At 36.9% G+C, this 11,622-nt stretch overlaps 1 protein-coding gene across 1 annotated transcript; it reads left to right on the top strand.

The window, feature by feature from the left end:
- Positions 1-6,566: 6,566 nt before the first annotated feature.
- LOC108978215 (odorant receptor 7a-like) lies at positions 6,567-11,365 on the top strand. Its single transcript, XM_018948370.1, has 3 exons — positions 6,567-7,318; positions 10,901-11,261; positions 11,321-11,365. The coding sequence occupies exons 1-3, from the start codon at positions 6,567-6,569 to the stop codon at positions 11,363-11,365; spliced, it is 1,158 nt and encodes a 385-aa protein (XP_018803915.1).
- The last annotated feature ends 257 nt before the right edge of the window (positions 11,366-11,622 follow it).

Genomic DNA, 11,622 nt, shown 5'->3' with positions numbered 1-11,622 from the left:
TTTTTTTTTTTTTTTTTTTCTTTTGCTTACTCGCGTAGCAAATACTATATAGTCTTTGAATGGGTATTATTTGTTGTTTTTCAGCAAATTTTATGGTCATCATCCGTAGTCCAATTTGAAACGAAGTTCAATTATTTATTCAAAACACATCTCCGCCTTCTGCGATTTCTGCGATGGGCATAATTTAAACTTATGTCGTCACAGTCAATGCGGATTGTTAATTCTGCTTCCAGTTTCTTGTCGACGTTTGTTGTGTTCATTGTATAGAGATCATCAGTACCTACTACACTCCTTGCACGGTCATAATCAGTAGTTTTTATAGTATTTGTATTTTTGTCATCCGCTGGTTTCTTAATATTTGTTTGGGTATCCTCCATATGCAGTTTGAGCACATTCGGCGTTGCAGGTTCGAAGGAGGCGCTAGTATACAAATCCTTGCGTACCCAGATTCTCGCCATCTTTATACGACGAATTATTTGATTTCTGAAGAGCTTTGGTTGCTTAGGCAGATAATATTAAACTGTCGAAGAAGTGAGCTGACTGATCCTTTTATACCCTAAAAGATGCCACCTAGCAACACAGGTATTAATCCTTTTCTTTTTTTTTTTTAATTAACGATATCGTTTTTCGGAAAGTTGTGGGCAGAGTTTTTACCTAAGTGTGATTAGTTTTTCATTGCTTGAAATAATTACCTAGAATGTTACCTCAACGCTTAGCCTTCATAAATTTTTTCCTGACCTTTCTAGCTTTCTAGCTTTTTCTAACGAAAGACTTAAATTCATAAATAATGAAACTAAAGTGATAATTACATCCTTTGTTTTCTAAGAAAAAATACATGAGGGATCAATTAACTCATGAATAAATAATTTGCGAATAGTTGTTCAATTCTACGGTAGGAAATTTGCCGCATCTTTTGTGTGACCAAGAAGGTGCTCAAGGCTGTCGAGCCTACGGAACTATTAGAGACCAACATTTACAACCAGGCTCTCGGTACCATTTACCATAATTAATTTTAAAGTTTTCTTTCGCAACAATATCAAAAAAAAAATTTTAACAACATAACCTGTTTGAGTTGGTTTTGGGCTGGTTTATGTTCAAACTCAATGCTCAAAGGTAAGATGTAGTGAAAAGATATTGCTAATTGTTGCAATTTTGTAAGATTCTTCGATTACTTTTATTCAATGTTACTCTTTTACAAGCTAATCCCCTTTAAAGCTTTAAAGATGGAACAGTCAATTTATACCAGCTTCTCTTGAGGCGACATTTTCACCAGCAAACTTTTTCATCCTTACGGGATAAAAGAAAAAGGGAGTGATCACTTGGTCCAAGATCCATAACATAAAGTAAATGCACAAGAACATTGCCACTAACGTCATAATGAGTGAACACAATTCCTTTTCATCGGCCAAAACTCTCTTTGTTTATAATGCATGTCCGAGTTAAGAGTTTGGTCATAGAAGAGTAGCTCATAATGGACGATTGATTAAGCGATTTCTTCATACTTATAACAAAACCATTCTAAACGTCAATCCTGGCTTGGCTATTGATTGTTTTCGTTACGATTCCGCACAGATTCAAAATGCTTTGCGTTATCTCGTGTGGCATCTATATTACTTATTTTTATATATCTTTATTTATTAAATCTGCTTGTTCAATGCCTAAAATGAATATATTCTTAAGTGTAATTAAAGCTAAAGAAAAATATTTCATTGGAGCCGGTTTGGTGATGCGTTTTTCTTTAGAATGCTGGTATTCTTCTTATTTAATAAATTCCTTAAATTTCTTATTTAATCAGGTTTTATTACAGGACTGTAGCAAAGCATTAGCTTATAAATTTAGATGACTACGGCGTTTAAGTTCATAGTTCGTTTTGTTGTCGACTATTTCTTTCTTTACTATAGGAATAACAAGATCTTTCTAAATATTTTTAGTACGAATGCAACACTGGAACCCTTGGGGACACATACATCGTACTCCCCTTTATTTCTAGACCTATTGAAAATATTTTGAGAGGCCTTATGTGCAATTTTTAGCTGCTGGAAAAACCAAAAAGCGCTTATATTAGTGTCGAACTTGATGATTGTTTTATTTTGTCAATATTTTCGAAACTTGGCTGTCTTCAAATTTGCACATTATGGCTATTACAGGCAAGGACATTTCGACTGTCGTACATGCTCACCTTTTGTGGAAGAAAAAACAGTAACATATGGCGTATTTGCTCTTGGGTGATGTGTCCATCTTTGGCACATGTTCAAACAATACGGAGCCAAGCAATCACAAAAAATAAAACTTACAATGTCAGTTGAAAAGTCCTTGATTTTCGTTCGATTGTGATTTACATTTTTTTTTATTTTTTTTTTTTTTTTTTTTTTTTTTTTTTTTTTTTTTTTTTTTTTTTTTTTTTTTTTTTTTTTTTTTTTGGTTTTTGCAAAGTTCCCTTAAGGGCGATACCCTGATTAGAGCGACCCTCCAACGTTACGATTTCAAATTTGCGTCAAAAGAGGAGTCAGTTTCGGCGATCACCTCTTCATTCGACGAAGCACAGCGCGCATTCTTTTCTCATCTGACAACTGAAAATGGTCCCTTGGGGTTATATCTGGAGAATACGATATTTCCGCAAGTATTCCAAAATGCATCATGTGCAGCCACTCTGATGGCTGCCCATTGGACATTGGAGTGAAATAATGGAGCTATGTTTCATTCGTTGTCATATATCGATGCAAAAACGAGGGCTTATTTTTGGTCAAAAGGAAGGATCGAGTTATTTCCACCTCGTCTTCTTCCATACAGCGTCTGCATGTAGCGCCTGGTAAAATTACTAATAAGGCAATGTTCTGTTAAAACCCCCACAACTACGAAGAGGCTAAACTTACTTAGGACAAATAGATCACTAGATCTCTATTGATCAATGTTGAGTCAAAAGGATTTTGCGACAGCGCATGTACCGAAGGACTTTTCAATAGACCTCTCATCTTTCTAATATGACATAACATTACTGAAGTCATATATCCGATAACTGATATATAGGCGTATATAATTTACCTAAACCTCAAATTCAGATCATCCACACATATAAAACCCGTACTACATATGCACATTCATATGTGTCTGCCACAACTCAAGCGGTAAGCACTTCACTCCAAAACCGGTCACTCAACAGCGACTTACCTATTTGTCCAGCACTCAGCACAACGCAATGTCTGTTTTGTATTTAGAACAATCAGCGAGAATGAGTGCACGCACGCAAACACCCACACAAAGCTGTGTGTATATGTGTGGGTATTGTGTCTGCGGCGTTTGTGTTGCGCGTAAACCTGTTGTCTCAGCACTTCTCAAATCGATGCCTACTAAATAAGTACAGTTATGTATGTAGTAACAAAAGCAAAGCAATCAACAACTTCACTCTGGCAGTCAACGAGTCATCTGCGTGTGTACGTTTATGTGTGTGAGTGAGCAGCATTCTACGCTGATGACTCCATTAGGCGTCTCCGCAAGCCGACAGCTTCATTTCCATTTCAGTTCAATTGTCGTTGTGCAAATGCAATTACGCGCCCATAATTGAGGCCCCAACCTATGCGACACAGCGCGCCGCACAACTCAACTCACCCTACCATACTTCACCACACCGTGAGCCGCACTCAACTCAATCGAGCTTCACTTAACTGTGCAGGTTCTGCGCGTTGGTTGTGTCTGTGTGTTAGTGTATTAACGGTATTGTGTACTGCGTCCACTTGCTGGCCGGCGCTTGTTGTTATTGTTATGTGGCAATTGCATTGCCAGCAGAATTTCCAGCGTAATGAAGCGTGGCGCTTAAATGAGTTAAGTTGCCGTAGTCGTTCAGTTCCGTGCTTACCTTTTCTTTGCTTTTGTCGCTTTGTTGGCATAGTTCAGTGCAAGTCTTCGTCTCCGCTTAAGCCAGCACTACCAACGCTACCTGCATTTTTTCGTAACTGTTCGCAATTACTTTTAACCGTTTCTCTCAACTCACACACAGCTTTTTCTTGTTTAGTCTGTCGTAATGCCGTAATAAATTCGATTTGATCTCCGTTCATCGTTTTGGTGCTTTTACATTTTCACTTGTACTTCGCTTCTTTCCATTCGTGTTTGGCGCTTGCTGTTTGCAGACTTTCCTTGGATATTATGGCGGCGCTGTAATTTTTTTCTTTCGTCATTTGTGTTGCTTGCCTCTGTTGGAAGGTGCAACATTTTCCTSCGCTCTAATTGAGTTTTTGCAATAATTTCGCCGTTTTTGCTGATTTCTGTTTTACTGTTATTGTGGCTATTGTATTGCTTATTGCATTTGGTACCTTTCGATGTACCCGTGTTTAATATGTCAATAGGGTATCTTACTACCATTCTCAAAGTGATCTTTTATAGTGGGGACGTGTTATCGCAGTTATTTGTCGCAGTTATTTGTTATTGGATGGAAATGATTCTCACATAGGTTGTTTAGAGATATAGCGAATCTAATTTCTCGATATTTGTGGTTAAAAAGAGTGTTGTTCAGTAGGTTGCCACACTAGTTATGATTTACAGCTGATCTAAGATCCTTGGTTTAAAATACGTAACCCTATAAAACGTTAATTCTTATCTTCTAATTCTGATAAAGGAAAGGATAAAGGATACAACTCGCAATCACAAGTACTATTTCATTTATAAGTTTATAACGGTGGATGTTCACAAACAGTGTGTTTCTGGTTTCAGATTTGATTTTAAGCTCGAAGAGCACTTTTTGCTCGCTAGCAACGAGAGCTCATTTTCTTCAACTTAACTGAACAGTTTGGAATCAGGAAACTTGCGAGATGATTTCTGCAAAAATGGAGATCCATTAAGGATATATGGACTTCCGAATTTAGAGTAAAATAATTAAAAATATTTCTCCCAAGCTTGATCAAGTCTCTTATCCTAGTATCTCCTTGATTCCCACATTTGAAATCCACATTATCACTGATGTAGCGGCAGAAAATATGCCTTAAATGGTTTTGAGAAATGCGCTCGAGTTTACAGTGCTGGTAATTTAGAAATGGCTCTGTTAAGAATAGTGTATGAGCATTTCTTATAACATAAGAGGGTAAATGGTGTATCAGTAGGTCTGTGCGGAAGCTAAATGCTACAATATAGATATCAGCAGTTCCCCATTCTGGTGAAAAATGGAATTGTGCATAATTTCAGATAGATTTCTAAAAATTAGTCCCTTAGAGGTCGCGTATATACAGTCAGTCGAACAGACGGACTTGGCTAAATCGACACAGCGTACTTTATAGGCCTTTACAGGATCTCCAATTTTTCCTTCTGAGTGTTACAAGCTTCGTGGAGCACCATGTCCTTCACTTTTCCCATACTTTCATCAGTCAAAGGTCGAAGGTCGGTCAGAAGGAGGCATGTTTTGAACGATCTCTCAACCGTCTTGGAAGGCTAGAAATAAGCATTTTTTTTTAAAGATCATTTACTCAGAGAATTTAATTACAATTTTCGGGTGTTTTTTTACACAATTATATATTAAATTGAACAATTATATCAGCCTCAGTGTTAGAAAGATGACAGGAGAGCTCGAAATCTCTCGCGAGTCCATTCAATTGATTTTGGTGGATATGTTGGGTATGAAACCGTTCTTGCTCAACTAGTCCCGATGAATCCGATTTTTTTTTTTAATCGAGTTTTTACCGCATGAATAACATCAACCAACCAGCATATTCACCAGATTTGGAACCATGCGACTTTATCTTGTTTCCCAAAGGGAAACTTTTGCGCTGTGGAACCCGTATAAACCAAAATTCGCTGAAAGAGCGGAAGGCCATCCCAAAATGTGCTTAAGTGTATGGTGGACTGAAAAAATCACTGTCGATTTATTCAAAATTTTTCAGATTATAATTTTGAATAGCTTAAAAGGATAAAAAAATAGATGGTTTCAAAATTAGGTTCCGCTCGTGTCAAATGTCTTCCTTACCAAACATTTTATTTTCATTCCCGCTATTGTGCTACCTATTGCATTTGACTGTAGCCCCAAGCACTTTTGTTTTATTATTGCATTTTTTATTTATTTTTTTATTACCATTTTTGTAATTTACCATAATTTTTTTGTGTGTTTCCAGCTCGTTGCACAAGTCAGACATTTGTTGGAATTGAATTGTTGCACGCGCAATATGCGCCGACTGCGCGCCACCGGGTGGCACATAGACGACCGCACACTACTTTGCAGGCCAGCGACCAACGTCATTTGTGCGCTTAATCAATGAACTTGTCTATAATCAAGTCGATAATAAATTGCCGCCAAGGCATGGACAGCCGCAAAGCAAAAGCGAAAATAGAAATTATAGCGGTAAAATAAAACAAAGAACATAACACTAATTATTGTCTGCAAAGTTTTTTGAGAAACTCAAGCAATTTTCGTTTTAAGAATTTGTGTGAACCGACGGACATTCTTCACACCTCAAAGCGTTTTATAAAAGCGCCGCATTCGCAGAGATTTATTTTAGTTGCGTATACGCCACGTCCGGCACTTTAGATAATTTTATAGCTGATTCATTTTATTACTATTATATTTATGTGCCGTTAGTCGCTCAAGCATGTCTGTGCAACTGCAACAACAATCACAACAGCAACAACTTGACTCCGCTCACGCCTTCCGTTATCTCTGGCTGAATTGGCGTTTGATTGGCATGCATCCGACACGTCGCCATCGCTTGCCCTACTACATCTACTCCGCCTTCATTAACATCTCACTTGGCGTGTTCCTGCCTGCCACAATGATTGCTAAATTATTTTTCATTGAAAATTTGTCACAACTTATTGGCCTGCTCTATTTGGGCGTCACACTGACCATGGCCACGGCCAAGCAATGGTCGCTCTGGTTGCATCGGCCGAAACTGCTGGCCGTGAACTATTATCTGGCCAAGTTGGATGTGCGTTGCATGCGGCATGCAGTGGATCGCCAGCACATACTCACCGCCATACGTATTTGTCATCTCTACTATGCCGGCTATATGTTTGTATATGAGTTGAGTAGCAGCGGGTTTGCTTACATTGGTTTCTCGCTGCGTCAGCTGGTCTACGACGGCTGGTTTCCTCAGCTCTATGCCGATGCGGCGCAGAATTTGACTCTGACACTGATTTATCAGAATTTTGCGGTAATGACATTTTTTGTGCTGCAGAATGTCAACAACGATATGTACCCGCAATGTTATTTGGCCGTGATGATCGGACATTTGCGTGCGCTGACTGCGCGCATCAGTCGCATTGGCAAGGATGGTGTGCTGAGTGCGGAGGAGAACATTTCAGAGTTGGTTAATTGCATAGAGGATCATAAGAATTTGCTGAGGTGAGTTGTGGAATAGTAAATCTTAAAGCTAATATATACAGATATAAAATACTTAAATCTCTAAGAAAAATTTATACTTCTATATATTCTACTTTGTTTTCGAATTAAAAAATTGGTAATTGTAGAAATTTTATATTTTTTATATACAATTATTAAATAGTTATTTTTATAACTCTGACATCAGTTGGTAACTCCATAATCTACTATACATATAAAACTTCAATAACATAAAATGTTCATTAATTTCTTACAACTGTTTTCATTTTTCTGTACTCATAACATTAATTTATATAAAATTTTCTCTTGGTGGCAACTCGGTTCTTTTTTTTTTACCAAAATTAAAAGAACCAAAAATGCCATGAGGCTCATAGGAAGCTTTTATTGCAAACGTTAATCACTATTTATTTGCCAAAAATATTTTTATTAGAAGGTAGCAACTCTTCAAAGTAAATTCGTTTTTTGTTTTTAAGATTTTTAAGAAATCTCTTATTGGCCTTAGTTTTGCAAAGTAAAGTTTTTGTTAACCATCAGTTAAAAAAATTTTTAAATTATTTTTATCATAAGATGGCAACTCTCCAACCAATTTTTCAATTTGAAGACAATTAAGAGAGCTTTTATTGGTTTTAACTCTCTAAAGTAAGTTCTCTTGTTAACCATCGGTTAAAAAATGCAAAATTATAATTTAAATCAGATGGCAATGCCAAAACGCTCTATATCTGGAATCATACTGTCTTACATATAATTAGCTTTCTCGGAGATATTATTATCTTTGAAAATAACCTGTGCCAAATTTTGTGAAGATAAATTGTCAAATGATAAAATTTTCCATACCATCCCGATATCGGCAGTTCCGACAAATGAGCAGCTTCTGGAAGAGAAAATGGCGTTTGCAAAATTTTAAAACGATATCTTATATATACAGTCAGACGGACATACAAATGGCTATGGCTAAATCGACTTAGCTCAACATACTGATCATTTATATATATAGTTGGTGGGGTCTCCGATGCTTCCTTTTGGGTGTTACAAACTTCGTGGCAAACTTAGTATACCCTGTTTAGGGTATACAAATTTAGAATAGAGAATAACGTATTGTAGAATATGATTAAACCAGTAGTTCGAAGACCCATAAAATGTAAAGAAGGCATGTTTACATATCTTATATATATCCTTATATATAAAAACTACATGTCACGTTGTTTGTCCGCGATGGGCTCCTAAACTACTGAACCGATTTAAGTAAAATTTAGCACACTCTGTTCAGTTCGAACCAGCTTAGAAGATAGGATAGTTAAAACGATTCATAAATAAAGCATGAAGTGAAATCTCACTTAAATGGACGCTCACTGAATATTGTTGATATTTATTAAGTACAATCTATTAAGCGGACAACTCTACTAACTGGACAGAAATGCTGATAACCAGACATTGAGAAAACAGCCTTAAATTCGTTATTTCTTTCAACGAAATATATTTCTAGGAACATATTCAAAATTAAACATCAAGTACAATCCGTTTGATTTTTATACCGACAAAACCATTTTCGCCTTTATTCGTAAAAAAAAGTTTCACTGGTTTGAATAGGTTATTATTTGAATAAGAGTACCACAGCAATGCATGGCCGGATAATCCAGTGAATGATAAAATAGACTCACCAAAACACTTTTAAATTATTTTCAACAATTCCGTAAACGTTATTCCATATGATCCATTCTTCTTAAACAAATAAACTTCTCAGGAGTATAAGAAAAAGTTACACCAATATAAAAAAAAAATTCATGGATTAGATTGGCGCTAGCATGGACCAGTTCTAGACACATTTGATCTGATCGTATGTGATAAATAATGATAAATGGAAAGTATATTTTTTTTAAATATTATAAATGGAACTTATTTGCCATTGGGGAAAAATATAACCAGGTTCTAAAACGCACATCGAGATAGGAATAGAATGTGAAAAAATAATTTGCAAAATGAGGTAAATAATCTGCAATATCTATTGTTGTTAATATAAATTGATTTAACTCGGCAACAACACCAAGGGCAATGGAACACCTTCTTGTAAATATAATACGAAAATTTACTGGAAAAATTAATTTCACTCCGCTCCTCAACAAACAATGCACTTTTAATTAGTGGACTTAGACTCATATCTTTAAAAAGGAGTCAGAATTCAAGAATTTTTATCAATGAGACTTCCGGAAATTTTAAAAACTACAAAATTGTCTCCGCAATCTTTTTTTTTTTTTACTTCTCACTCATAAAAATCAATTCGTGGGCAGAAAACCAATTTCGAAAATTCGTTTCATTTTCGCAGACGCGAAAGTTTGCTAAGCCTCTCTGTCTCCTCCGAATATAACTTCGCGCAATTCGCTTAACGCGCACAACCATAAACCGTTAGTAGTAAGTGAATTAACATGCTCGCGTGGGAGCAGCCAAAAGTCGATAACACAAATCACTAAAGCAAATACTGAAAAACATTTTGGTATTTATTGAAAATTCCAGCAGCCAAAGTATGCGGCAAGTACGGGTTGCATGCCACAAGCTAGCAGGACGTGGCATACCAGCAGCAGCGTTACAAATAAAGTACGAATTAAGCGTAAATGCTATGCATGAAACTTTTAGGAAAAAAATACAACAACACACAGCAGCAAAACTAAAGCAGCAGCTACAATATTACAAACAAATCACCGCACAACTAAAGACGAAGCCGCCGAAAGTGCAACAGTAGGAGCGTTGTGGTTGCAAATGAAACCGCTACCTTAAAGCAACAACAAAAACAATCCAGAATTTCGAAAATCGCTCATTGATGCTGCCACGACAACTGTTAGTTGCGCAGTTAGCTCATTTTGCTAGCTGTTGTCTACTTCGGCGTCCACCTTGATTGCATGTTGCACGAGCGGACGCCTGTGGCACGTTGCAGGTCTCACGCGAAATAACAGAAAACTTTTCGGCTGCAACGCTACTTAGCATATCATCAGCATTTGTATCAGGTACCCACAAAACTTTTAACGGCGCTTTTAAGCGCATTTTAGTCCTTTTTAGCACGTCGCGTGGCATCAGCGCAAACAACAGCAACAACAACAATAAACTACATTTCACCTACAAATAACAGTGTTGCAGTGTGTGGCAAAAGTTTCTGAATATTTGTTGTCGGCGACAAACGGTCACGAGATATTGTTGCTGCTACTAACAAAACTTCTACTAAACTAAGCGCCCGAAAGTATGCAACTCAACTCCCAAAGATGGCTAAGACACACAGGTGCTGATGAGCAAACCGCGTTGCATGTCGGCAACGCCATGAATAGACATATTAAAGTCAAACACACACACATGCATAATATATTTAGAGTACACACGCACACGCATTTATTATAAAAATATTTAAAAAAATTAATTTTGGCTGAAATTACAGGGTGCGACACCAATTTTCAACTTAAAATTTTTTTTTATTTTTTTAATTTTTTATTTTTTATTTTATTTAATTTTTTATTTTTTTTGTGTAAAATAACTGTGCTTACACCTAAAAAATTTTGTTTCTTCCTTTTCACTATAAATAATGTTGATCTCTCCTCTTCACAGCTACTTCGCCTGCATACGTCCGGTTATTTCGCGCACAATTTTCATGCAATTCGGCATCACCGCCTTCGTTCTCTGCCTGACCGCCGTCAATTATGTCGCCTTCGAGCGTGATGCAGCACAAATGCTCATCGCTGCCACATATATTTTCGCCGTGCTCATCGAAGCGCTGCCCTGCTGTTGGTACGTGAATTCGCTCATGGAGGAGTGCGGTCAACTCACCACAGCACTGTACAACTGCCAGTGGTATGATCAGAATAGAAAATTCCGCAAAATGCTCATAATTTTCATGCAACGCTCGCAGCGCACAGTGCTTCTAATGGCCGGCGATTTGGTGCCGATCACACTGCAAACATTCCTAAATGTAAGTTGTTAGAGAGAAAAAATCTACAAAAATACTCACTTATGTTATCTTCCTTCCAGATCATAAAATTTTCCTTCTCGATGTATACGATTATGAAGGGTTAAAGCGAGTATGTGTCATGGCGTATACGCAACTTTTTGTGAAACAATGTTTATTTATGAAACTCAAAATTGAAAATAATTACGTTTGAATGAAATAAAAATCTAAGTCTTATCTTGGCTTTTGGAAGAAGACCCTTTAATGTTTATTTTCTCACTCTCTTTCATTTCAAAAGTTTTCAGACATGTCACGTTTGTCTGCCTGCTGTATTGCCACAACAGAAAATTAACGCCTTAATATCGTGCGTGTCGCACCCTCACAC

Source organism: Bactrocera latifrons, unplaced genomic scaffold (genome assembly GCF_001853355.1).
Source record: "Bactrocera latifrons isolate USDA-ARS-PBARC rearing strain unplaced genomic scaffold, ASM185335v1 scaffold_12, whole genome shotgun sequence".
Lineage (NCBI taxonomy): Eukaryota > Metazoa > Arthropoda > Insecta > Diptera > Tephritidae > Bactrocera > Bactrocera latifrons.
Note: the sequence above shows the minus strand (reverse complement) of the source record. Positions and strands in the feature narration are given on the sequence as shown.